This window comes from Lissotriton vulgaris, unplaced genomic scaffold (genome assembly GCF_964263255.1).
Source record: "Lissotriton vulgaris unplaced genomic scaffold, aLisVul1.2 SCAFFOLD_309, whole genome shotgun sequence".
In the NCBI taxonomy this organism is placed as follows: domain Eukaryota; kingdom Metazoa; phylum Chordata; class Amphibia; order Caudata; family Salamandridae; genus Lissotriton; species Lissotriton vulgaris.
Window position 1 is genome coordinate 768,574 of NW_028254268.1, and position 27,842 is coordinate 796,415.

At 44.7% G+C, this 27,842-nt stretch overlaps 1 protein-coding gene across 1 annotated transcript in view; it reads right to left on the minus strand.

The window, feature by feature from the left end:
• Positions 1-855: 855 nt before the first annotated feature.
• The window catches only part of LOC147659601 (vomeronasal type-2 receptor 26-like), an 87,186-nt gene continuing 60,199 nt past the window's right edge, over positions 856-27,842 (minus strand). The window contains exon 3 of the mRNA XM_086951618.1: positions 856-1,763. Within this exon, the coding sequence (XP_086807744.1) occupies positions 856-1,763 (908 nt within the window). The remainder of the gene's footprint in view (positions 1,764-27,842) is intronic.

Genomic DNA, 27,842 nt, shown 5'->3' on the forward strand with positions numbered 1-27,842 from the left:
ACTCATCCACCCCTGGAAACCCTCACAAGGGCAGAGTAATGCAACACTAAGATTTGAGTTGCGTCACTTTGGATTCATCAAGTCACTCGGGGCCACGTAAGGTGGCCTTGCATGGCTTGATGAATCCCACCTATAATTTACATGGCCCTTGCACCCACTTGAGTGGCGCAAGGGTGATTAAAAACCCATATAAATCTCCTTTAATATTTTTTACCTCCACACTGATGTGCCTTGATGATATAAATGTTGTCAAGATACTTAGGGGCTCATTAGGATGGCGGGGACACTGCCACCATAGGTTGTCTGTGGCAGTTATCCTGCCATCCTATGCAGCTTTTACACCCGCCATATGTTGATGGCCGACGGGGTGCAGGCGGGTGGATATCCCAACTGCCATGAATCCCACGGGCTCCTTGAGCCCACCGATGCGGTGGAGTCCGCCCAATCCCTAAAATGGTGGCGTTGCACACCAGGCACCGCCGTAAGGATTAGGATGGTCCCTCCCTGCCAGCCTTTCCTATGGCGGTTCACAGCCTGTAACAAGCCCCCCTACACCTCAGACCCTTTTCTTCTGGTGTGGGGGGCACCTATGGTGCCCCCAAATAGATCCCTGTACCAAGTGACAGGTACTGCATGGTGCCTGTCACGTAGCCCAGGGATGCGTTGCACATGAGTCTGTCTGCCATCAAAATTAGGCCCATAGAAGTGAAATTAAGAATAGTAAATCTAAATGCACACTTATATATGCCTAACTTGACGATATAGTGCTATCCAATGTTCTGCACTTGATATTGTTGTAGAACAATAATGTGTCACTAAATATTGTGAGATACAACTATCCCAGTCCTGTAGGTCTCAGAGGGTCCCTTGTCTCCCCATTAGATATTCTTTGGTGTTGAGCTCGGGCATAAGGAGGATGATGTAGATTTTGGGGATGAAGATACAGCCCAGCAGTCCAGCGCTAGAAGTCAGGATGGCAAAGATCTCCACGGCCACCATGTACCTGCCCTTGGTGCTCAGGTACGCTGGGATGAAGGAGACCCAGACGCTGCAGAACACCAGCATGCTGAAGGTGATAAACTGGGCCTCGTTGAAAGTAGCCGGCAACTTTCTAGCTATGGAGGCGACAACAAAACTCAGAAGAGCCAAGAATCCCATGTAACCAACCGCAGCGTAGAAGGCAACAGCAGAACCCTCGTTGCACTGTAAGATCATCTTCCCAGTTTCTGATCTGGTGTCAATGTCTGGGAATGGAGCAGAGCTGAGGAGCCACACAGTACAGATCACCACCTCCCCCAGTGAGCAGAAGAGCACCAAAAAGCTGGACACTCGTGGGTCCACCCACTTCCTCAGCTTGCTGCCCGGCTTTGTGGCGTTGAAGGCGATGATCACTGTGATAGTTTTGGCTAAAACTGAAGAAACAGCAATAGTGAAAATGATCCCAAAGGCAGTTTGCCGGAGGAGGCAGGAAGTCTTTGAAGGACGTCCAATGAACAGAAGACAGCAGAGGAAGGACAGCAGGAGGGAGACGAGGAGGATGTAGCTGAGATCTCTGTTATTGGCTTTAACCAGAGGTGTGTTCCGGTATTTAATAAAGACTGCCAGCACTCCAGCAGTGAGGAGGGAGAAGAAACTTGTAATGGAGGATAAGGCAACTCCCAGCTGATCTTCATAGGCCAGGAACTCTATCACCCGTGGAATACAAGCATCTCTCTTCTGATTGGACCACTGATCTTCAGGGCATGCTAAGCAGTTCGCCATATCTGCAGGAAAAGAAAATTGTTCAGTATTACAGAAGATGCTTTCAAGTTAGGAGAGATGAGTGGAATGTGATACATTATAGTTATTCTGACCTGTCCTATGGCGAGATGTATACCTGTGTGCGGGTGTACTGTCTGTAGAACATGCACACTGGGCTTCGGAAAGCCATTACTAAAAATGGATATTGACCCGGCATCTTCATTGAGGTGTTCAGAAGGACAGACATGGGCACAACTGCCAGCTTGCAGGAGTCACCATACTGCGCTTGAGTGCCATCACAAACCTAGGAGTAGTATCAACATATTCTTGAAGTGATTGGCTGTAGGGTGTGGATACACTCACCCTGTCTACATACATGTATGTATTAGTCTTCAATGAGTCATGCACATGGGCAACAGGAAGATGCTGCTTTTCACAGAGGCACGTCCTCAGCCAATAAAAGAACATCCTTAGAGAAGGGATCATCTAGCAACACCTGTAATGTAAGGGTCGGGCCCCTGCTTGGAAAAAGTCTCCTTATTGTATTTACTCTGGTGATGCTGGGTTGGAAATGCAGACCCTTATGCTACATTATGGGAATTTCTCAATGTTTAAATCTAATCTCCTGATCTTACATAAGCCTCATGAACTTCAAGACCTCTCCTCTGCAGTATAGACACAATCTTGAAATGTCTCCTCTCTCTGTTCTTGCGTCCCAATACCTCCATGCTCAGCTCTATGTTCTCTAATTAAGGTTTCCACTGTCAAAATTTGAACTATAAATAGATAAATATCATACTGTAAACAACAAAGCAGTATTTAATACTTTAGTCGCGGCCGTTTTTTCGCGGCAGTGTGGCAGTTGTGCGGAGTGGGTGGGGCCGCGTCGGTCGTTGGACATTCGCAGCACCGGCAAGGTAGTGCTCCCGACGGTGAATCACCCAGAGCAACACCCATTTCACACCCCTTTCATGAGGATACCTGCATAAAAGGGTACAATGTTTACAAAGTGGCGTTAAGCCACAAAAAGTGGCTTAACGCCACTTTATAGATCTGATGCAGGGCAATGCACCACTGGAACATTGGTAAAAGTGACGTTCCAGTGGCGCAATCCCCTTGTAAATATTCCCCATGGTTGCTTGATCAAATCAAATTTGAATCAATCCTATTATGTATTTCCCAGAATAAAAAGTGTTGCTTTTTTGAAGAAACACATCTTATTCTAGTCGAATTAGAAACAATTCCTTGGATAATGTTTGAATGCCATAGTGCAGAAGATTGTGGATTGACACATGTTGTGTGCTAGAGCCTGTCCCTTAGACACACAGGTGGGATACTCTGTTGTAACTGGTGCACATGAAAGCTTTTCTTCAGAAGGGGTTGTTTAAGGCATTTTCGGGATGTCTACTGCTAATTATTCTATAGTTTACTTAAGTAGCATGGACAAAGTCACATGTTTAAACTAAAGAGGAAGGGGGCCAGAGTCACAAAGTTTAACTTAGACCTGACGTTTAAGTTTAGATCTAAAGTCTATCTTTAGACCTGACGTCAACGTTTAGACCTCAACTCTACGTTTAGACCTGAAGTCTAACTCTACATCTAAATTCTAACTTAAGACCTTAAGTCTGAGGCACATGTTTAAAATATTTTTGCATAGGGCAGCGCCACAAGCCTTCTGTCTGTGCTGCTCTACAGCAAAAGATAAGGGGAGGAGTGCACAGTATCTACAAGATATAGCACATTCCTGTCCTTTCTGTCAGCGCTGGCACACAAACTGCAGCCGAGCGCCAATGCATGCACCCGTTCACAATGGTGTAAGGGAGTCTGTGTTGTTGGCATGATTATTTTTGAGCAGGAAGGGACATCAAAGGGTACATTGTTCTCATTCTGTGTATGCTTCGGAATGCAGCACACATGGATAGAGGGAAAAATAAGGAATGAACACATTTCTCCTTGTTACGTCAACTTTGGGAAGGCATTAACTTTGACACAGACCCAGATTTACGCTATGTTGTAAATCTGAGGCAGTGTCAAAGCCCATGGGTGTTGCGTGGGAACACCCACAATAACACCCATGGAACGTCCCTTTCAGGCAGAGTAAATCATTGCCTTAATGCAAATTTACAAAGCCATGAAAAGCCACACAGGGTGAACCATATCTAAAAATCGTCACTAACCCACTCCACAGACTCTTGCTAACAAAATTCAGGCTGAACTTAATTCATTACTCACTTGGCAACTTCCCTATGTGGTCAAAACCTGAAGAAGGACCACCCTGTGATTGTGATCAGTTTTCAATCCGGGATACCCTCCATTTTATATTTTTTTGTGGTCTGTATACTACTGAGAGGGGAAAATATTTACTCCCTGTTCTAAAGGCTGCTGGATTAATTTACCTCCAATCACTAGCAGACACTCATACTATCTTTAGCGTTGCATGTTACTTAACAGCTGCCTTCAGATCAAGGAAGAAAAGAATATCTGGGAAAGCTTTATTTTAATTTAATTTTAAATCTGGTCTTATCTCCGATTTTAATTATTGTAATTATGAGGATAAATGAAATTAACAATTCATGTTATAAATTAGCAATCAAATCCTTTGCTGTTTTTTAGAATTTGTATTGTATTGCATCTTGTCCTTTTATGATTTTAACAAAAATCGAATAAAGTGCATTATGGCTGACTGACACACAGGGTGGCTTTGCTTTGCCTTGCAGCTATAGGCCGGCATTCTGCGCCTCCATAGTATCACAAAACTGACGCTCAGTAAAAGTGCCACAGGGGCATTGTAAATATGTCCCTGAGTTTAGATCTAAAGTCCATCTTGAGACCTGAAGTTTAATGCAGCCGGGCCACATATGTGAAGAGGTCTTGGATTGCCATTTAAGATGTTCCTTAAATGACTTTCCAGTTACATGTCTGCAACTTAGGAGCTCTCATCTTTGATCTGTAAACTGAATAGTACCTGTGCCCTGAGTGTGCACGATAAAGCACTGTGCTGCAGAAAGTGAGATCTGTCCCTGAGTCTGCACAGTACCATACTGTGCTGCAGACACTAACATCTGTGCAATCAGTGTACAATGCACTGTACTGTTCTATGCCTGAGTGTCTACAGTAGTGTAGAGTACCGATGAAACTGAGATCTATGGCCTGAGTGAGTAAGATATTCTACTGTACAGAAGAAAAAGAGGTATGAGCCCTGAGTGTGCAAGGTACAGTACCGTAATGCAGAAAATTAGGTCCTTGCCCTGAGTGTGTGTGGTAGAAAAGGGGTACCGCCCTGAATATCCTGGGGGCAAAGAATTTGTACAGGTCGTACTCGCCCTCCTTCTGCCTTCTTAAAGCATGATGCTCTCATTTACATTCAGAGAAGGGCACTCAAGGGGTCTAATTCACAAACTGCACTTTGTAGTACATATTGCAGGTCAAAATCATTCAGTTCAAAATCTCCACCACCAGCTGTTGTATATTTCACATGCATGTCTTTCCTACTAAGGGCCCAATTACGATGCAGGCTGAAACAGATCAGACCGTCGGTGGGAGCCCTTCAGACCTCATCATAATCGACTGGTTGGATTCCTTTCCAACCGACCCATGTTGATAGGGTGAGTCAGAAGGGAATCTGAATAGGATTTCCGAATGGCCTCCGATGGGCACAGAGAGCCCGTTTGCCATTCGGGAGCCTTCAGTAATTCCTCGGCCGGCTCTTTCCGACTGAGGGATTACAATGGCCGATTCCCACAGCCTTTCTTTGCCAGCCTTTTTGACACAGAAAGGCTTCAGAAATCTGTGTTTGGGGGCCACCAGCATGGCTCCCATGGGTGCAAGGCTGCCAAATAGCAGCCTAGGGGGCACTTTTCATGCCCCCCTTTTGATCCCTGAACCCGGTGACAGGCACTTTGAGGTGCCTGCCTCGGGGTGCAGGGATGAACTGCACCTCTGCTCTTTGCAATAGAAGCATGCATTCCATTCAGAATGCATGCTCCCATTGTAAAGAATAGGATTGCGACCGACCCTACTTGCGGGCCTGGAACTAAAGACAGGAGGTCATTCGGTTCCAGTTCTCAACTGATGTTGGATGGACTCCAGCCCGTCCGACATCGGAATTGGGCCCTTTGTAATTAATGTAAAAGGGAATCTGGGAGCTGTGCAAAAATAGGGAATAGCTGCAGGTAAATGGGAGTAGTAACCCAGGCCCTCGTCACCAGCCGACTAGACTACGGGAACGCCCTATATGCCGGAACCACAGTCAAACTTCAGAAAAGACTCCAGCGCATACAGAACGCATCCGCACGGCTCATCCTCGACATCCCCTGCCACAGCCACATATCAGCCCACCTGAGAGACCTTCACTGGCTCCCCATCAACAAAAGGATCACGTTCAGGCTCCTCACCCACACACACAAAGCGCTCCATGACATAGGCCCTGTATACCTCAGCAACCGCATCACGTTCTACACTCCAACACGCAAACTCCACTCTGCCAGCCTCACCCTCGCCACCGTCCCATGGATCCGCAGAACCACCGCCAGAGGAAGATCATTCTCCTACCTGGTGGCCAAAACGTGGTACTCCCTCTCCGCCCACCCACCTACGACTGACCCAAGACCACCACACATTCAGAAAACACCTCAAGACCTGGCTCTTCGAGCAGTAGCAGCACTCCCCCCTCCCCAGCGCCTTGAGACCCACATGGGTGAGTAGCGCGCTCTACAAGTGTATTGATTGATTGATTGAGTAGTTTAGGGAGGAGCAGGGAGGGGATTAGGATGAGGTAAGGAGAAGTTTATTAATGAACATGCTAATACCAGCAACGACCCACAAATAAATAAGACCATTTTTATTCACAAGTTACATGTCTAAGGTTACTACTGCCCTAAAGGTGACAAAATAGTAGCAAATGGGGTCATGGCTAAGATGGCAGTCAGGAAGGAGGCATTTTGAGGTGATCTGTTCATGGCCTGGCCCATCATCATAGATATACCAGCCCCCCTCCACAATGTGCCCCCAGAGTGGCTGGCATCTGTAAGCAAAGTGGAGGGGGCCGCTGAAACGGGCAAAAGCTTGATCCAACATAGCCAGGAGAGAGGCAAAGACAAAAGTTGGTGACCAATGGACAAAGTGTGGGGGCCGGCTGGGTGCCTTTGCCACTTAACCCCTTCGATGCTCCTGGCGAGCTGAGCTCGTCATGCAGTACACTGCTCGTGTGCTCATGACGAGCTGAGCTCATCATGAACAATGGGAGTAAATGAGAGTCAGCACAGAGGGGGAATTGCTGCAGCACTGATGGTGTTAAAGAACCCTGATTGCTCTAGTGGGACGGTGGGGGCTTGGGGGGCTATGAGATTTGGGGCTCTGACTGATCAAACAGCACAACGACATCCAGGTGGCTTGAGGGCCTGTGGGGCCCCGGATTTGATGCAGACCACAGGAGGCCATAGAAGGGACCAACTGGCGCACAGTAGACTCTGGGAGGTCAGGGAAGGCCCCTGTATTGCGACCGGCTGAAGAATCACCTCTAGAGAGGTTGACAAGAAACAAGGACCATAAAGAGGCACCTCCGAGCACTGTGAAGAGGCCGGCTCAGGTGGTGTCTACATGGGGGTACTGAAGTACCTGGGACTGCAGAGCAGCCCCCCTGAAGCACACTTGTCCCTCTTGGCTGTGAGCAGGAGATGTGATGCAAAAGAGGGGAGACCCTGATGGGGGCAGAAGAAGACCGGTGTTTGACCAGACATCAGACCTCACACTGCAACCCACCCTGAATGATGGATGACCAAGGGGTGCCCCCGAGACCTAGGGAGGATGTCCCGCCAAAGCCAAGGAATATGTGTTCCATGTCAAACCCTCCTAGACTCCCATACAGTAGGGATGGATATAGCCCACCAGAGGGTCTGGGGCTGCCCCCCTATATTTTGTCCCTACTCATCAAATTCCACACCTCTAACTATGCCCAGGTCCGTTGGGGGAAAAATGGGGAAACAACGGACAGGGTCCCGGTCTGCAGGGGTGTCAGACAGGGTTGTGTGCTAGCTCCCACACTATTTTCACTTTACGTTAATGGTGTGGTTGAGCACCTTCAGCAAGAACCAGCGGACGCACCCTGTCTGGGGGGCGTACGGATCCCTACCCTGCTGTTTGCAGACGATACTCTGCTCATCTCAAAAACTCCCCAGGGGCTTCAGAAATTATTGACCCGCTTCCAGGACTTTTGTCTATCCAGAGGATTGGTAATCAACGTGGATAAAACTAAATATCGGATTCTACATCCTCCAAGGAAACTAGGTCGCCCGCCTGTTTTGAACACCGTTCCCTTGGAGAAAGTTTCCGAATTTGATTACCTAAGGTTGCTTATAACTGACAACATGAATTGGTCCTCCCATATTGACAAGATGGTCCTGAATCACAAAAAAGTAGGGGGTGCTCTGCTTAGGGAATTTCGAGCATCACCCAAAAATTCTGTGAGACCTGCAATCGAGATCTACAAGGCCAGAGGCGTAACATCAGCATTGTATGGGGCAGAGCTGTGGGGACATGGCAATCTAGAGCCCCTATCCAAGGCTGAAAATAAGTTTTTGAAGGACCTCCTAGCCCACGCCATGAGTACCCCGACAGTCCCGGGGCTCCTGGACTTGGTTGCAAGAGCATTAAAGACCAGGCTCGCCTCCGACCACTGCTCCTTTGGTCCCGCATATGGAGGGTTCCGGAATTAAAATCTTATGCCGACGGCTTGGCAGAGGTGATGAACATGGGAGCCTGGGCCAAGATTAAGTGGTTGAGGGACACCAAAAACCTGCTGGGGGAGCTGGGTTTGGGGGACTGCTGGACTACAAAATCTGCTCCACCAAGGGCTGACCATAAAAAACTTTATTGGGACTGGGTCTTTGGCAAACTTATTGGGAACCCAAACCATTGTAACTCGACTGCAGCATTTCTAGAAAAAAAGGACGCGCCAGCTTATGAACCCTACTTGGACTTAATCACCTTACCAGTTGACAGGGCTCTATACATCAAGCTCAGGGTGGGCACCCTCCCGATCGGGGCTTTTGTGTCCAAATGGAAATCCGGCATTAATCTATCGCCTTTTTGTGCCCTTTGTCCATCTAGGCCTGAAACGGTAGCACACATCTTTTTTGAGTGCCTGGATTATAATAATCCTAGGAGATACTGGCTCAAACCACTTTTTAGACACCTGGGAACACGTAGGCATTTAGTATTTTATTGACTGATACCTCCCCTCCAATCGTGTGTGGCGTTGCCAAATTTTTAAAACGTTCCTGGTTGATTCGCTGCAAGAGACTGTCAATCTCAATTTAATAGATTTTTTAGTTAATTTATGTAGGGTCAATTCCTATTTTTACTCTCTTAGCATTTAAATGTTGACATGTCTATTTTCTGTCTTGTAATGCTGTTTTAAATGTATGTTTGCTTCCAAGATATCTTGCATATCGAATAAAAGCTTTCAACCTTATTCAGCATTTGTCCTTGGCGACACATAATAAGGGTCATATACCATGAATCTTATTATCTCTGCCCCTATGATACTTCCATGTTTATGGTCCGACCACTATCCTATAACATTCTCGATTAACAGTACCTCCCAGTATTAAGTCTCCCCCGGTTGAGGGGGGCATGATAAGAAGCTGGGGTACCCTCAATAGAGCGGAGTTCATGAACTCCTTAGCTGGCTCTATCCCAATGCCTACTCAGGATCTACATCTCCATTAAGCCTATATCGCATCATGGCATCAGGGAGCCTTGTTTTGGTATTAGCGGAAGTTCAAGATATTCTATGTAGCCCCATCTTTATCCCCAAGCAGGATGGCCAGAGATGAGCTGGGGCTCTTGGGGACACTGACTTGAGGGTAAGGGTGGGACGGGAGAGGGGGAGCCGCAAGAGTTTTCATTCGCTTCCATAGTGCAGCCCCCATCCCCATCCCCTCTCCAAATCTTGTAATGCTGTTTTATATGTATGTTTGCTTCCAAGATATCTTGCATATCGAATAAAAGCTTTCAACCTTATTCAGCATTTGTCCTTGGCGACACATAATAAGGGTCATATACCATGAATCTTATTATCTCCGCCCCTATGATACTTCCATGTTTATGGTCTGACCACTATCCTATAACATTCTCGATTAACAGTACCTCCCAGTATTAAGTCTCCCCCGGTTGAGGGGGGCATGATAAGAAGCTGGGGTACCCTCATTAGAGCGGAGTCCATGAACTCCTTAGCGGGCTCAATCCCAATGCCTACTCAGGATCTACATCTCCATGAAGCCTATATCGCATCATGGCTCCAAAATGTCAGCGATAAGTTTGTTCCATATAAGAAACTTAGATTCAATCGACGGGCTGACGCGCATAAATGGTTCTCCAATGAACTAAGAGAACAGAAGCTAGCACTTCGACAAAGAGAGCGAAAATGGAGACTAAAATACACTCCTGAAGATAAGCTCCTCTATATAGAGGCACAGAAAAAAATATCATAAAGCCATCAATGCAGCAAAGGTAGCTCACTTCTCTCCTAGGATTCTGAACTCCAGTAATAAATCGAAGGAGATTTTCTCGATTGTGAATGAGCTATCAAATGCCGAAAGAGTTTCGCTCAAATCTACTCCTACTCAGGAGCTTTGTGACAATTTGAACAACTTTTTCTTTGAGAAAATAGCCACAATTAAAGCCAGCATCCCATGCCCTTCTCCCAATGAACCTCTCCTGGCCACACCCACGAACAACTCACTGCTAGAACAGTTCCCTGCGATTAGCCCGAAGGCGTTCTCCTTCCTATTGTTGAAATTAAAATATGGCTCACTGCGGGACTGCTGCCTGCCATATATCTTGAAAGAAATTTTTCCCACCTTCCCGCAGCCTTCTCTGTCTCTCCTGAATGCATCACTGTCATAGGGCTGTGTCCCTAAACTATTTAAAGATGCAATAGTGGGCCCTTTGGTTAAAAAACCTGGAGCAGATCCATCTAATCCCTCTAACTATCGTCCAATATCTCCACTCCCCTACCTAGCTAAAATATTGGAGGCACATGTGGCTAAATTCCTATCCAATTTTATGTAACAATCTGGTTATTTGGACCCCCATCAGGCAGGATTTTGTCATGCCAACTTCACGGAGTCAGTGATACTGGCAGTCCTGGACGATATACGTAGGAAAGCTGATTCAGACACCCCTCAGGCTTTGGTACTCCTGGACTTATCGGCCACGTTTGACACAGTTGACCACAGGATACTGGGGGACCGTGTCAGACAGGCTGGTATCCAGGGCCCTGCCCTAGATTGGATTGAATCATTTTTAGAGGGCCGCACCAAAGCAGTACGCCTGGCTAATTTTACAGCACCCAAGTTGACTACTGCGTGCGGGGTCCCACAGGGTTCCTCTTTATCCCCTCACCTGTTTAATCTGTACCTCCAACCCTTAATCAAGTCCTTAAAAGACAGGAATGTGACGACATTCAACTATGCGGATGATCTACAGCTCACATTCACCATAGACAACTTCCTCAATTCAATCACTAAGTTTCAGGAAACCATGTTATACATCCGTCATTGGATGGACTACAATCACTTGAAACTTAACCCAGGCAAGACTGAGGTGCTACTGATAGGGGGAAGCCAGGTCTCCTGGGGCCCTCACTTTTGGCCAGCATAACTTGGGAGCCCCCCCCCCCCAAGCCCTCTACCTCCGTATAAAGCCTTGGGGTGACCATAGACAGAGATTTATCTCTGATGACCCAAATAGGGACAGTGGTATCAACCTGCTTCTTTCAATTGCGAAAGATCCAAAAGATCCGCCCCCTGGTTAACCATGCATCATTAATACAGGTGGTGAAAGGTTTGGTACTGTCCCACCTGGACTATGCCAACTCAATCTATTTAGGGTTACCACTCTGCCTGACTAAGCGACTCGAGGTGGTGCAGAATCAGGCAGCAAGATTGATCCACCAGCAGCCCAGGTGGCAATCTGCCAGACCTCTCTTAAAAAAATTACATTGGCTCCCTCTGCCTCAACGGTCTGCTTTTAAGACAGGCTGTCTAATTTTTAAATCACTAAATAGCCACAGTCCCATATTCCTTAATAATTTGTTATCTAGGTATATCCCTACCCGGGGTCTTCGCTCCAAACATCTCCATCTGTTAGTCACTCCAAAATTCAACCTGAAACGACATGGAGGCTGTCGTTTTGCATACCTGGCCCCACAGCTGTGGAACCCGTTCCCCTTGGAGATACAGTCTTGCACAGAACTATTGTGTTTTAGGAAACTTCTCAAAACATGGTTATTCAAAACAAGCACACGACTAACACTTTTTTCTTTTTGGCTGCGACCAGTTCAGAATAGCGCCATGAAACCTTGGTGTATGTGCGCTTTATACATTTTTTATAACATAACATAACATAAAATAACAAAATAAAGTACATTATTAAAAATAAAAATAAATAAACATAAATTTCCCATGTAAAATATCACAAAAATAAAAAAATACTTTAAATCACACAACAATAGGATGTTCTACAATAAATATAACATTTATTAAAATATAATATTTGAAAATACTACCATTTACTATTCCCAAAACAATTAACTCAACAAAAAATATTATAATTAACAACAAAAAATTATATTCCCGCTCCAGTCAGTGCAACAGTAGGGAAAGTGCTGGATAGGCAAGGGGTAAAATGTACTATTCCTACTCCAGTCAGTGCAGCTGTAGGAAAAGTGTTTGATTAGGGAGGGGTTACATTTACTATTCAAACTCCAGTCAGCACAACAGTGGGGAAAGTGTTGGATTGTGGAGGGGTAAAATGTACTATCCCCACTCCAGTCAGTCTAACAGTAGGGAAAGTGTTGGATTACGGAGGGGTAACATTTATTATTCCCACTCCAGTCTGTAGAACAGTAGAGAAAGTATTGCATTGCAAGGGTTAACATTTACTATTCAAACTCCAGTCAGTGCAACAGTAGGGAAAGTGTTGGATTGCGGAGGGGTAAAATTTCCTATTTCCACTCCAGTAATTGCAACAGAAGGAAAAGTGATGGATTGCAGAGTGGTAATATGTCCTATCCCCACCAATTAGGCTAACAGTAGGGAAAGTGTTGGATTATGGTGAGGTAAAATTGACTACTCCCACTCCCGTCGGTGCACCACTAAAAACAAGTAAAATATCTTGAACAAAATAAAAAATAAAAATAAAAAAGTAAATAAATTAAAAAAAATGTTGAATAAAAAACCCAAACCCAGCCCAATATTGTTTTTTAAAGTTGCACAATAAATATAATCATTTAGCAAATAAATAATTATCAATTAATTATTAATTACTAAATAATAAATTACTTCCCACCCTTTATGCCAAAAATACCACATCCTGCACCTAAGACAATTAATTGTACAATTAACATAATTAATTATCAATTAATTAATGATTATTATTAACAACCAATTATTAACGAATTAAAAAACAACTACTTCCCACCCTTTACCTCAACAATCCCACAACCAGCCCCTAAAAAACAAAAAATACACAATTAACATAATTATCAATTAATTCGATATTAATTTACAACTAATTATTAATGTATTCAAAATAAATTTTGCTTTGCTCCCTTAACTCCTATATATGCCATACCTGCAAAAACATTTACATAAAAAACTAGTAATACAACTAACAAACTTAAATGTCAATTAAACACATAACATTAATTTTAAAACAACATTACTTTATTATAACTAAATTACTTCCCACCCTATACCCTTATTCCCCTATAAAGCCACAACCCAATACAGAACTAAAAGAGACAACATTTAATTACATTAAATTTCACAGCCACTAATAATGTAACTAATATAGTAAGAAACATAACCAATTGATAAACAAAAAAATATAAATTTTTTAAATATATGCTATAAAACATGACTAATTAAAAAAACAATCAGTTAGTCAGTCATTCATAAATACTTTTATTTGATTTCATTAAAAAATCATAAACGGGTGGGTGACCACCATGAGTAAAAATACATTTTAATTTTAAAAACAAAATAATTTGAAATGTTGAGACAATGGCGTTAATGGGTATGCTGGAACTTATTAAATTAGTGAATGATTTCCATTTTTTCCAGTTCTATTGCAGCCATTTTGAGAAATGTGATTGCTCTGCAGGACAAATTGGATTGATAGCCCCCCAGGCATTGGATGACAGCAGCTCTGCATGTCCGTATTTGTTCCTTACTGAAGGCTTCCCGGAGGACCGTTCTTCGGGTCACTACCAGGGAAGGGCATATGCATAATAAGTGTAGGAGGGACTCGTCCCAACCTCCGCATAAGCGACATTCCCTGGGTTGCCAGGGGTATTTCCATTTCGGTGTCAGATCTTTTGATGGGAATGACCCCAGCTGCAATAACGTTAAGTAGTGTTTTCTCTTCTGGGAGAAGTGATCACGTAAATATGATTGAGGTTTCAGCCGCTGATAGCCTTGAATCATGGTCCAGGCGTGTTTTTTTGTGAGACTGCTGTTTTGTCCATTAGTAGGGAGGTACTTTTAATTGCGTTGTTCACTACGGTTTTGAAACTGGAGTAAGTGGGGAGGGTGAGCCAGGCCTCCTCGACTTGCAATTCCGCGAGGGAGTCTTTCAGTACACTGAGCGTTGAGTTACTTTGCCTGGATTGAGTTTCAATTTCCTTCCAGCAGTAGTGTGCTTGGGTGTTGTCCTCTGCGTCCCTCATTCTCCAATAGCATTTAACTAATGCCCCTTGTCTATCGGGGGTCTGGTTCCTCAGGCCACACTCTAGACGAATTTGGGATGGTGAAATGTGTCGGGGGATTGAGAACAGGACCTTAAAAAGTGTTGATTTTGCTGAGTTTAGGGGGATGACATCTTTCATGTTTAGGATTTCCGAGCCGTATGAAATCGAGGGTAAGAATTGTCCTTAAATAGCTTAAAGGCAAATGGCCTGTGGAGCACCCTGTAAGTTTTTTCTTTAGGACTCTGAAAGCGAACTGCAGTTGTTTACACTTGCCCCAGTTGTAATTTGAAGTTAAGGTTGCGGTCTATTAGGAAATCTAGATATTTGTATGAGTCTACTGGGGACAGAGGTTGCCCATTCAAGTACCAGGTGAATTTGCGATGAGCCTTGATTTTAACACGTCTGGCAAAACACATTTTTTTTTTTTTGATGGTTGATGGTTAATTGGGCATTGGTGGTATAAGCTCCTAGTTTGGTGATGAGTCGCTGCAGACCCACAGGTGTTAGAGCGAGGAGCACTACGCCGTCCGCTTATTGGAGACTGGGTGTAGGGATGTTACCCAGTTTTGGGGGGTCTGATGGAATTGACCATAGTTGGTTACCTAGGTCCGCCATATAGATGTTAAAGAGGCAGGGTGCCAGCACACACCCTTGTTTTACACCGGTAAGGGTTTGAATCTTTTTGGTTATGCTGTTCCCGTCGCCTTTCCTGACCTGGACCCACGTCTGGGAGCACAAGTTGATTATGGCGTCCAGGAGTTTGGTTGGAACACCCCAGTTGTGCATTTTTACCCATAGCTTGGCACTTGGGACTTTGTCAAAGGCTGCTTTCAGGTCTATGAAGCATGCATACAAAGGCATGGACTTTTTGAGAGCTTGGTTGGCGAGCATGGTGACCGCAGAGATGTTAGTGAGTGTGCCCATCCCTGCCCTGAATCCTGTTTGGTTGTAGGGGATGAGGTTACTGCTTCCGACCCAGTCCTCCAGGTCTGCCAGCAAGTTTGATGCATACATTTTGGCCTCTACATCAATTAAGGCTATCAGACGATAGATGGAGGGGTCAGAGCGGGCACCCGACTTTTATATGGGATTTAGAATACTGCCCCTCCAAGAGTCTGGGATGGAAGAAGAAGCTAAAATTGAAGAAAAAAGTGGCGTGAAGAGATCAGACCAAAATAGGGGATTATGCCGGAACAAAGCGTTTTGTAACCCGTTGGGTCCTGGTGCTCCCTCGGGTCTCAGTTTTTTAATTATTTTTAGTACTTGCTCCTTCCGGATGTGCGGAGAATATTAGAATGCTTCAGGGTTGGGGGTGATTGTAGTATGCCCTGCAACAATTGACTTCTCTCCTGGTTCTGATCCGTGAGTTGCCGGAAGAACCATTGAAATATTGTTGTATAGGTAATAAATGTGGGCACTCCAGGAGTCCTCCATGATGTCAGAGTTGTAATACCGGTTTTTGCCATTTGCTAACTGGTTGATTAATGCCCAAAACTGCCTCAAGTCCCTTTGTTTGGTAGAATGGTGGAGTTTGGCCCAGAATTGTTCTTGGAACACTTTTTTTGCTGCCTTGATGGCTTTTTTAGGTCTTTTCTGGCTTTGGTGATTAGTTGCAGGAGGTCCTGGGAGGGAGTGGAGCACTGAGTGCGTAATCTCCTGAGGTATTTGTTCAGTTGTTGTTTTAGCATCCTGAGGTTTTCTGTGAACCATTCAGCCTCTTTGTGACTATTGACTTTTTTTCCTGTGGCCTGCTTGCAAAATTTTTGATTTAATTCTAGGATAAAGCGCTCCCATGCCTGACTGTTTATGGGTTCTGTTTGAAGGTTTTCTAAGAGGTTGGTGCAGGTTCCCATGATGACGTTGATTGAATCTGATTTCCAAGCCAGACGTTTTAAATTAAAGCATTGCGTTTGGTGTGATAGTACTTTGGGTGGCACTGGGTTGTCTGTGTTAATTAGTAACATGAATGTTTGCGGTTGGTGGTCGCTTTCAGTCCTATCCAATATTTGGAAGTTCCTGATAGAGGTGACGAGCTCGTGATCCGTGAAAGTGTAGTCTATTGTTGAAGCACATTTGTGAGCAATCCTGGTGTGTGCAGATGGACAACATGTCGGGCTGCTCCCGTTTAGCATACTCATTGAAAGCTCCGCCAGACTGACCGCACACCTCTTGCTGAGCGTAACTTGTTGTTTCGGTGCGTGTATACACTCATTAGTGGCTTGCAGTAAGTTCATGTTAAAGTCCCCTGACAGGATGATGTTTGCATCCCAGTGGGCGAGTTTTAGGGTTGTCATTGTTGCTGATAAATGGTATATACATATCTTTTTCCGACTAAACGCTGGATGGATAAAGATGTTAAGTATCAGCAGACAGGTTAGAAGTGGGGCTTCGATTTTGACACATTGCAGCCAAGAAGACTCGAGGTATATTATTGAAGCTTGCCATGGAATATCGATTGAGACAAACGTTGAAAGACCTCCTTTGGCTCTCCCTAGTTTTCCTGCCTTTTAGGCAGGGCTCTGAAATTCTTGTATCCAGTTTTGGGGGTAGGGTTGATCATCCAAGTTTCCTGGAAAAGAAGAATGTTATGCTTTAAAATAAATTCCATGAAGCCTGGATCTTCAAGTTTTGTGCTGAGCCCGAACACATTCCAGGAGCAAATGTTACAGCCTTGAAGTCGATTGGGAGCTGCGTAGGAGTTGATTCATGCCATGTCTTGAGATGGTCCGGCTCTGATTCGGTCCCAGGGTCCAAAAGGGCTTAATGGATTCTGGCTTAGCAAAGGTGATAGTAATGTTCCTAGTCGTGCACTTGTTTCTTTTTTGGGAAGTTTGATGGTCTGATCCTTTTGCCCCCTTTAACAGGCCCTCTGGTTGCTAGACTGGTTGGAGCAGGTTGGGGTAGCAGGGGGGGTCGATCTTTTTTAACTTGATGCCCCACTTTGCGAATTGGTCCCTCTGCTGCCAAATTTGTTCAATAAAGGAGGTGGCTGAGAACGAGGCTGTGGTGATTTCTTGTCCCATGAAGTATGTGTTCTGTTTAAGTGCAATACTTACAATGTCGCTGGCGGTTATGTGACTCAGGGGGGGCAAAGCTTTAAAGAGTTTAGGTAGGATACTTCTATTTAGAATGTCATGGGTTCCCCTTGATACATAATGGGGGATGAAGTCTAATTTGTTGGAATTTGGGAAGGAGTCCTGGTGCGACGCTAGATGTACTGCCCTTCCCAAGAAGTTATCGGCCTAGGATGACTCTGTTATTCTCTAGGAAGTGGTCAAGGTTACATCTGCGTTGTTTTGGGTTGGATGTTTGTGGAAAAATATCCGGGTTGCTTGGTTGTTTCCGCATTAGGGTTATTGCCTGTGTCAGTGTGACAGATGTCTTCCCCTAGATTTTCGGTAACTGAAGATGCTATACGTGGACTTAGTGTACTTATTTCTGTCGTGGGATTCTTTAGTTTAATTTGAGAGTTCTCTGGGTGTATTGCCTTGGTGGATTTAAGGTGTTTTTCTTTTAATGGTGGTTTAAATATACTGTAGAATTTCTCTGACAGCAGTAGTTCCCTTTTGATGTTATTTGGACGGTTTGCGTAGGGGAGTTGCGTGGATGGATGGTTCAATTGATCGTTATATGGAGTTGTGTCCGGGGGAGTGAGGGCTGCATTGTGGTCACTCTGTTTCAGTCCCTGATCGGTTTGGACAGGGAATAAGTTGGTTGCCTGTCTATATTGCCTTTTGCTTCTTGTTTTTCTTAGGCGTTTTCTCTCATGCTTGGTTAGTAACTTGATTGGTGTGAGTGGCTCGGATAGTGGTTGCTCCCCATTTTCAGTTGGATGAAGGGCGAGGTGTTTGAATTGGTGTCAGTAGTTGCTGAACTAGGTGCTGTGAGGTCTGACTGTAATTGTTCTGAAATGGAAACAGCGCCGCTTTGTGTCTGTTCTCCCACGTGGCGGGGTGGTTCGGGGTCAGTTGCCCCTAGTGCATTGTTATCTTGCACTGTTTGCGGGGCGTTTTTTTCTGTGGCTTCCCTGCTTGTGACAAGTAGATCTGATTGGATGGTGGGGACCTCCGCTAGTTTGTCTATTATTTGGGTGCAATGGCAGTTACACGTTTGATATGTAGTTTCCTGGTCTCGCTGCACCCTCGAGGCCATCTCATTGAAACTTTGCAGTTTCTGTTCTACCCCCTGAATGTGGATTGCTATGATGTTTAAAAGGTCCACTTGGGTATCCAACTTGTCTGCGTGGTACGACATTGCTTTGGCAATTGTGTCCATTGTTTGTAGCAAGAGCTGCCAGGCTGATGGAATTGAGTTACTGCCAGGTTCGGTAGGAGAAGCCTGGACGCCGTTTGTCCTTTGTATTGAGCGTACTGACCGAGGGGAGTGTAGAAAGGACAGAGTCCTGCTAAGTTAATCCCTGGTTGGGGGTGATTGCTGAAAAAGATTTAAGTCCTGCATTGCATGGGAGGGGAGATTGCGCCTCCTGTTGCATTACCTGACGGGGGGACTGAGAGGGATTCTGTTCTGCTTGTGCTTCATAAAAAAGTGGAGAAAAGGGAGGCTTGTTAATGGGGTTAGGGTTGGCAAATCCCTGGACCCAGATGTTCCCAGTTGAGTGCGAGATGTTTGTGGTTGTCTCCTCTGCAGGGGCCCCTTCATTGTGACTTTGGGGTCCATCTATACGTGGGAAAAATGAGACAGAAGAAAATGATGTCCAATGTTTAGGATAATCAACTAAAGTGGGGGGGGTGAGTATTTGTGCCTCGAAGACTTGATTGTGCTGCTTATGTCTGAGTTCGAAAGGAATAGGGGTGTTGGACGATAGGAACTGAAGGCTTGGGATGCCAGTAAGTGCTTCATGGGGGGCTTCCAGATGTTTTGGTGACTGGGAACCTTTCCTACCACTCTCCAGGTTCGAAGTTTTCCCACTAGGGGTGCGTGTTGTAACCTCGCTCGCTGGGGGGATGCTGGTTTCGCCTCTTGTGTTGGGGGCGTCCGGGTTACTCCGGAGTCGGTTAGATGAGGTGGATTCTATTACAACTTTTAAAAAGTCAGTGATCAGTGCCCGTTTACTGTTGTTTGGTACAGAGTGGTGCCTTGGGGGGGCTATCGAGATGGTCTTGGTGCTGCCGCCCCGGTTTGCTACAGGAGTCGCCACTATACGTCAACCAGTTTCTTGTGGTTGCTACTGTTGTTGCTTTTGCTTTAGTAAGCAGTGGCTGCTTATCTATTGAGGCTCCAAGTTCTGGCCCCTGATGTGTTTCATTTTTGACAGAAGGACAGGGGCAGGGGGAGGTCATACATTGGGGTTCTTTGGCTGCTGCCGCTTTAGCTCTCTCCTTGTTCTTTGGTGGAGGTGTGCTTCTTACTCTCCCTGAACGCATCCTCCGTTACACCACTCCTTGGGGAGGGAGTGGGTATGGGTGTGGGAGCAATTAGATAGGGGGAATTAGGAGATGATGCAAGTTGCACAGGATGTGCGAGGCAACTGGGATCTATGTTCTGTGGCGCAGTGGCAACGTGGCCGGATGGCAGTTGGTTGCAGTGGCAGTGATGTCAGAGATGACAGATGGTGGCGGGGGGTGAAGACAGCAGGTGGCTGGTCTATTTGGCACTTCAGTCTGGGGCCTCCTCCTGCTCGCCTTTCTATGCACTTTGGAGAACCCACCAGTGACCCACCAGCACTCCTGCCCACTTGCCTATGTCTTAGCTTGGCTGCTTGGCTGCCACTCCTCATGCTGCTTGGCTGCCACTCCTCGTGCTGCTTGGCTGCCACACTACTTGCTGCTTGGCTGCCACGCCTCGTGCTGCTTGGCTGCCACTCCGCTTGCTGCTTGGCTGCCACTCCTCGTGCTGCTTGGCTGCCACACTACTTGCTGCTTGGCTGCCACTCCTCATGCTGCTTGGCTGCCACTCCGCTTGCTGCTTGGCTGCCACTCCTCATGCTGCTTGGCTGCCACTCCTCATGCTGCTTGGCTGCCACTCCGCTTGCTGCTTGGCTGCCACTCCTCATGCTGCTTGGCTGCCACACTACTTGCTGCTTGGCTGCCACTCCGCTTGCTGCTTGGCTGCCACTCCTCATGCTGCTTGGCTGCCACTCCTCGTGCTGCTTGGCTGCCACTCCTCATGCTGCTTGGCTGCCACTCCTCGTGCTGCTTGGCTGCCACTCCTCATGCTGCTTGGCTGCCACTCCTCGTGATGCTTGGCTGCCACTCCTCATGCTGCTTGGCTGCCACTCCTCATGCTGCTTGGCTGCCACTCCTCATGCTGCTTGGCTGCCACTCCTCATGCTGCTTGGCTGGCACTCCGCTTGCTGCTTGGCTGCCACTCCTCATGCTGCTTGGCTGCCACACTACTTGCTGCTTGGCTGCCACTCCGCTTGCTGCTTGGCTGCCACTCCTCATGCTGCTTGGCTGCCACTCCTCGTGCTGCTTGGCTGCCACTCCTCATGCTGCTTGGCTGCCACTCCTCGTGCTGCTTGGCTGCCACTCCTCATGCTGCTTGGCTGCCACTCCTCGTGCTGCTTGGCTGCCACTCCTCATGCTGCTTGGCTGCCACTCCTCATGCTGCTTGGCTGCCACTCCTCGTGCTGCTTGGCTGCCACACTACTTGCAGCTCGGCTGCCATGCCTCGTGCTGCTTGGCTGCCACGCCACTTGTACCTCCATCTCCTGAGGCACCCCTGACCGGACCCCCACTCACCTCTTCTCACCCCTGCGGGGCCCTCTTGTGGAGGGGGGAAGCAGCTGTTATCTGTTGTCTGGTGGCCATGGAAGCAGGGGGCAGAGCCAGAAGGAGCAGGGAGGCAGGGGGGACAGCAAATGGGGCTAATGAAGCTGATGAGGCGAGCCTGGGAAGAGCGCTCAAATGCTCAAAGAATGTTCAAGTAATTCTCGCTGGACCCCCCTGGTAGAAAGTCCAGGGGCCTGGGGGTCGTGAGGCTGAGAAGGTTGAAAAGTCGTAAAAAGCCACGAAAAAAGCTGCGGCCAATGTCGTGGTTGTTCCCCACTGCGGGCTGCAAGCAAGCTCAAAAAAACAATAATTTATGGATACAATAGTAATGACTTCTACATTTTAAAAATGTATATTATTTACCTTCAAATCCATATTCTTGATAACTTTTTTCTGGCACTTGATATTTCCATGCCATGATTTTTTTCACTCGATATTTTGGTGAGTCGAAATTTGTTCCTCAATATTCTATCTGAACGGTTTATATCTCAACTGATGCAATGCTCTTGCCTCAAAACTCTTGCTTCGTGTATGTTTTTGGACTCCTGTGCTCATCTATATGACTGGACATGCTTACTCACAAACAACAGCAGCATGCTCATGTTATGTCTAGATGTTAGTGTCTGACCTGTTACAATAACAAGGGACATTGTTGTTTGCCCTTGTAAGTGCTGTTCAGACTAAATTCCAAGAAAATAAGAGAACACAAAAACATCTGCAGGTTCTTTGAGAAAACAAATGTGGCACAAAAGCAAGCGTGTTAATACCAACCCGTTCCCCCACTGGATAGCCTCAGGGAGAAGTGGGAGGTGGTCCTGGGTAAAATGGAGGTTGACAACTGAGGGGGCTAGCAGCAGATACCAATGAGAAGTAGCCATTCGGGACAGTTTCAGCTAATACAAGTGAAGCTATCCCACCAGGCTTATTATATCCATTTCAGACTGTTCTGAATGATGAAGATTGGATCATACAGCGGTAGGAGAGGCTGTGGACAGAGAGAAACCATAGTTCACTTGTTGTGGGACTGTCCATTACTCTGGAAATACTGGGGGGGGGTATTTGAAGGTGGCTCTCAGAGTCTTAGACTGTACGATCGAACTGACCCTCCCCAAATGGTAGCCCTGGGCATATGGAGCAACAAGTCCCCAGACAGATAAGCCCTGCTATTTTTCAGAACAGCTCTTATGGTAGCCAAGAGGGATGTCATTAGAATGTGGGGGGGAGTAGTAATTTGGGGTAAGCGGAACTCACAGAGTTTTTATGTAATGATGCAGACTTTTGTGAGCAGTCTGAATTTGGCACGCTGTGCTGCTTATCTGGGTTTTTAGCGCTGGGAGCTTGTTCAACATTGTAAATTCAGTGTGAATGGCACCACACGGTGCGCCAGAGGGTTCTGCTTCTTTCTGCAGCTCAAGTAGATTTTCTACTCGAATGGCACTTTTCTCAATGTGAAGCTTTCGCCACCATCCATGTTGACAAAATTGCACCAGGGGTTGGAAATTCCCAGACGCTCTCGCCAACTTAAAGTTGAGGAGCCACAGAGGAGAACAACCTCCAACACACTGCAGTTGACAGAGTTTTGTCTGAACTCCACATTCCAAGTGGAATGCACAGTGAGCAAAACTCTGCAAATTCTCCAGCCTAGCAGAATTTATCACCCACCCAGGTAATAAGGTCCTAAGGTGGAGAAGTTGGGAGACCAACATGGATTGGTGTATGGGCCATGACAAAATAATTCTGAACAAACTACTGCAATGTCCTATGAAGTTTGACATAGTGTGTGGAGTCTGAAGATAAGGCATGGATTACATTTTCTGATGAGGAAGGTGGTCAGGTGCGAAGGGCAAGTCTGAGCTGCATCTAAATTGTGTTGCTAATACTCCGTACTGTTACTCTCGGGAGTGTCTGTTTCTCTTCAACATTGGTCTCTTTATGACTAACGTAGTGCTATTAGGGAGTGATACTGAATCAAGTGATGTAATAATAAAGCCTCAAGTTCATGCTGCATTTGTTGTGATAGGCTGTCTGCTTTCCACCCAGATGTATAAAGATAGATACTTTCAAAAGTACAAAAAACATAAACAACAGTAGCAAACGAACGCCAGCTAAGCCTTGAAGTGAGTTCTGCGCCACAAAAAAGCCACTCACACTTTTTGCAAAACACCCCCATAGAAAGTAATGGAGTCAAAGACGCAATAAAACACCCTGTAGAAAAAGAAAATGTTAAAATAATTAAATTAGGTTTACTTTTAAATTATGTGCATATGTGTGTATGTGTTTTGTGTGTGCGCCTTAAAAAGTATACACAATTAATAATTAGTTAGTTAAATAGATTAACAATTAGCAGTTATTTTTTTAATATCAAAATTTAAAACAAATCTATTAATTAAACACAATGTTTGATTAAGTTTAATAAATAGTAACTGAAAATATAATTGCTAGGTTGTTTCTTTTTTTAATGTTATTTAATAATTATTATGTATTAATATTACATTTGGAAATGGTGAATAACCAAATGTAGGAAATTCACAAATGAGAAAATCCACACATTTAAATGTCCTCTTGCACTTTGTAGTAAATGTTTTCAATTTGGCTTTTCACTATTTCCGAGTGTAAATTTACTACATAGGGAAGAATTCCTTCCGCCTGACACTAACTCGGTCCTGGGACTGACAGACACACAGTCAGCAGTCCCACTCCCATAATTAGGACGCAACTGAACAATGTTCAGTCGCATTCCTACATTTGACTATGGGAGCATGCATTATTGCTGTAAACCAAGGCGTAATGCATGCTCCCAGAGGGAAATGGGCGGTGTGGTTCATCCTTGCACCCCTTGGCAGGCACCCAAAGGTGCCTGCCAGGTGGTCCAGGTTAGGAGCCTGCCAAGGGATGCAGGGTGCAACAGGGGGCACCTTGGGTGCCCTCTTTGGGCCCCCCAGAAGTCTGCACACTCAGGGGGCCCGTGGTGGGCCTACAAACATGCTTTCTGATATGGCTTCCATGTCGGATAGGCTGGCATGGAAACCTTGCTGAATACTGTGCATCGTACTCTCAAGGGCGGAATGGCCCACCCTTGGAATTACTAGCTGGCTTCATACTGGCCGTCGAAAGCTAGCCGGATTGACCAGCTGGTTTACTTTCTGACCACCTAGAACTAAAATCAAGCAACCCATTATGATGCGACCCTGAAGGCTCCAAATGTCAGTCAGAGCCTTTACGAGCCTCATTGTAATCTGACCCATAGTGTAAACGTATGTATCCCCACTCCAGGAAGCATGGAGGAAGAGCCTCAATATATAAGTGGAAAGTTACAGCTAATAACTTTTCACATATCGGCGGAATTCTTAACCACTGGATGGATATCTCCCCATGGTAAAGTAGAGTGAACTAAAAAAATATATATTCAACATTAAAAAAAAACATCTAAAACATATTCCCATGGTAACTATTAATATAACTTAATATTAACTATGTATTTTCTCAGTAGAACAAAATAAAATGATACTACAGCAAAACTAGGTTAATTTTGAACTAAATATTTAATTAATTAAATATATATTACATTTAACAAAGATGTATTTTTTTAGATTTATTTAGAAAAAATCCTACCAAAAGTAACATGTTTATATTTATTTATTTATTATTTTGCAAAAAATTACCAAAAATTATATAGAAAATGTATTTAAATCAGTTCATTTTTTAAATAACTAAGGTTACATTTAATATTACATTTAAACTGTTGTTAAACTATTTTATATCATAACAAAATGAATATTGCATCTTTGATATAGACATTTGTTTTTCCTGTAATATCTCGAAAACTACTGCATGAATTTAAACCAAACAACAAAAAGGGCTTTTTCTGGAGCAAGTTTCCATAGGAAAAGTGTTTTTGATTTGTCTAAATCTCTGGGGCAGGTTGACAAATCTTCACGAAACGTTCCCAAAAAATTGTTCCCCTAGGTCATATTGTGCATGGAAATGTATGGGGTGATCTGTCAAGCTGGGGCTAAGAAAAAGGGGGCAAAAAAGTGTGTTTCCCATGTTAATTCAAACAGGGATTTTGAACACGACTACAGCCAAAGCCACTGGACAGAATTACACCGAATTAGGCAGAAAGATAGCTCTTGGTCCAGAAAGAGACCTTTTTGTTGTTTGGTGTAAATTCATTCAGTAGGCTTTGAGATACTAATGTAAAAATAAATTTGTATATCTATAGGCACAAATCCTTTGGGCCTATTTTGCAATGAATCACAAATTCACGGACCAACTGGAATGCTGTGATTGGCTGGCTGCAACCTCTGTAGAAAGTTGCGTCCACCATATTATGTAACAGGACATGGTCCCCTGGAGCTAAAAGTAAACAATGAGAGTGATGGAAGAGGTCAGGGTAGAAGTACCCTGACCCCATGGGCAGAGTACAGGGTGTTTGTGGGACCTCCTATGTGTACAACACATCGGAAAAAGGTTTGTATTGAGAATTACATATATATATATATATTCACTGAAAAAACCATAGGTTTCACACCAGTTATAGTTAGGAATTAGCATTTAAAAAACCTATTAAATTCACTGACAAAACCAGTTATAGTTAGCTGGAAATTTTACTGACATAAAACCATTGAAATTCCCACGTTATAGTTAGTTGGACTCACTATAACTTGCGCGCCTGCAATGCACTGCTGATGACGTCACATATTACATCACTCATGACATGGTCAGTGACATCACTCATGACATCACTGATGACACCATCCAGTGAATATGTGTCTTTCTGAAAAATAAATATTAGTGAGTTATGTTTAAATATTTAAATATATATATTAGTGTTTCACTTTGTGTATAAGTGGCTACATGTGTTGGTAAGTAGCTACATGCGTATGTATATGGGTTATTAGATATTTTTATTAGTATCAGTATGAGTGTCTATATGGTTTGGTGGAGGAATTACTTAGCACATAGATGCATGAGTGACTGACTCTTTGTTTGTATGTGTTTTGAAGACAGCATATGTACAGGACTGTATGGGTGGATGAGTGTCTATATGTGTTTGTTAGTGAGTGAATGACTGTCTCAATAGTGTCTTTATCAGTAACTACATATGTTTTAATCTAGTATATATGAATATTGATGTATATAAGTGAGTATATGTGAGAGTAAGAGATTGTAAGAGTTCCTGTTTAAATAAGTATGTGTTTCTATAAGTGATTGTTTAAGAGAATAAATATGTGTAATTTTCAATAGAAGTAAGGTGGAAGTGTGTGTATAACTCTATATTCAAATAAATGGATGTTCAATAGTTTATTTGCACATGTGAATATGTGTGTGAGTAACTTTTGGATGAATGTCGGTGTGTAACAGGATGTATAGGTGTATCACTACATATGATGAGTGAGTATATGTATGAGTGACTATATAGAACTGTTGGTGAATGAGTGGATGTGTATATAGATAGTGGAATTACTGAATTGCTTGTTGTTACTGGTTTGGGTATCTCCATTTTTTTGAAAATGTTTGTTTCTATTTTTGAATATGTGTTTCAAGCGTTACATTACACTGAAATTAGGTCTGTCACTCTGTCACAAGGATGGTGTCATCAGTGATGTCATGAGTGATGTCACTGACCATGTCATGAGTGATGTAATATGTGACGTCATCAGCAGTGCATTGCAGGCGCGCAAGTTATAGTGAGTCCAACTAACTATAACGTGGGAATTTCAATGGTTTTATGTCAGTAAAATTTCCAGCTAACTATAACTGGTTTTGTCAGTGAATTTAATAGGTTTTTTAAATGCTAATTCCTAACTATAACTGGTGTGAAACCTATGGTTTTTTCAGTGAATTTCAAAGGTTTTTTAAATGCTAATTCCTAACTATAACTGGTGTGAAACCTATGGTTTTTTCAGTGAATTTCAAAGGTTTTTTTAATGCTAATTCCTAACTATATAAGACCTGAAAGCCCACCAGGAATCTCCAGTATGCGCCAGGGGACTGCATTGCAGAGAGGTGTAATGAAGCCACAACCCTTTTACACCTCTCTGCAACGCAGCCCCCGTGCATGTTTGAAGAGGGGAAACTAATTCCCCTTGCATACTGGGGGCCCCTGGGGGCCAATTAGCCCACCTGGAACCTCCAGTATGCGCCTGGGGCTGCATTGCAGAGGTGTAATGAGACTATGCCCCTTGTTACACCTCTCTGCAACGCAGCCCACTGCCGCGTTTGCAGAGGGGGAACTAATTCCCCTTGCATACTGGTGGTCCCTGGGGTCAACTAGTCCACCAGGAGCCTCCAGTATGCGCGAGGGAGCTGCATTGCAGAGAAGTGTAATGAGGCCACACCCTTGTTACACCTCTCTGCAATGCAGGCCACTGGCGCGTTTGCAGAGGGGGGACTAATTACCCTTGCATACTGGGGGTCCCTGGATCATATCTGCCCAAACACCGATATTCCGAACGATTGTAAATGACTTTTCTTGAGAAACATTTGGATTTGGATTATCATGTCCTATACTTTGGAATTTTTGAAAGACTGACTTTGAGGATGCTATAAATTACTCAAGTCTGCCCGAATTGTGTGGGTAAAATTGATACCTAGTCACTTTTAATAAGAATATA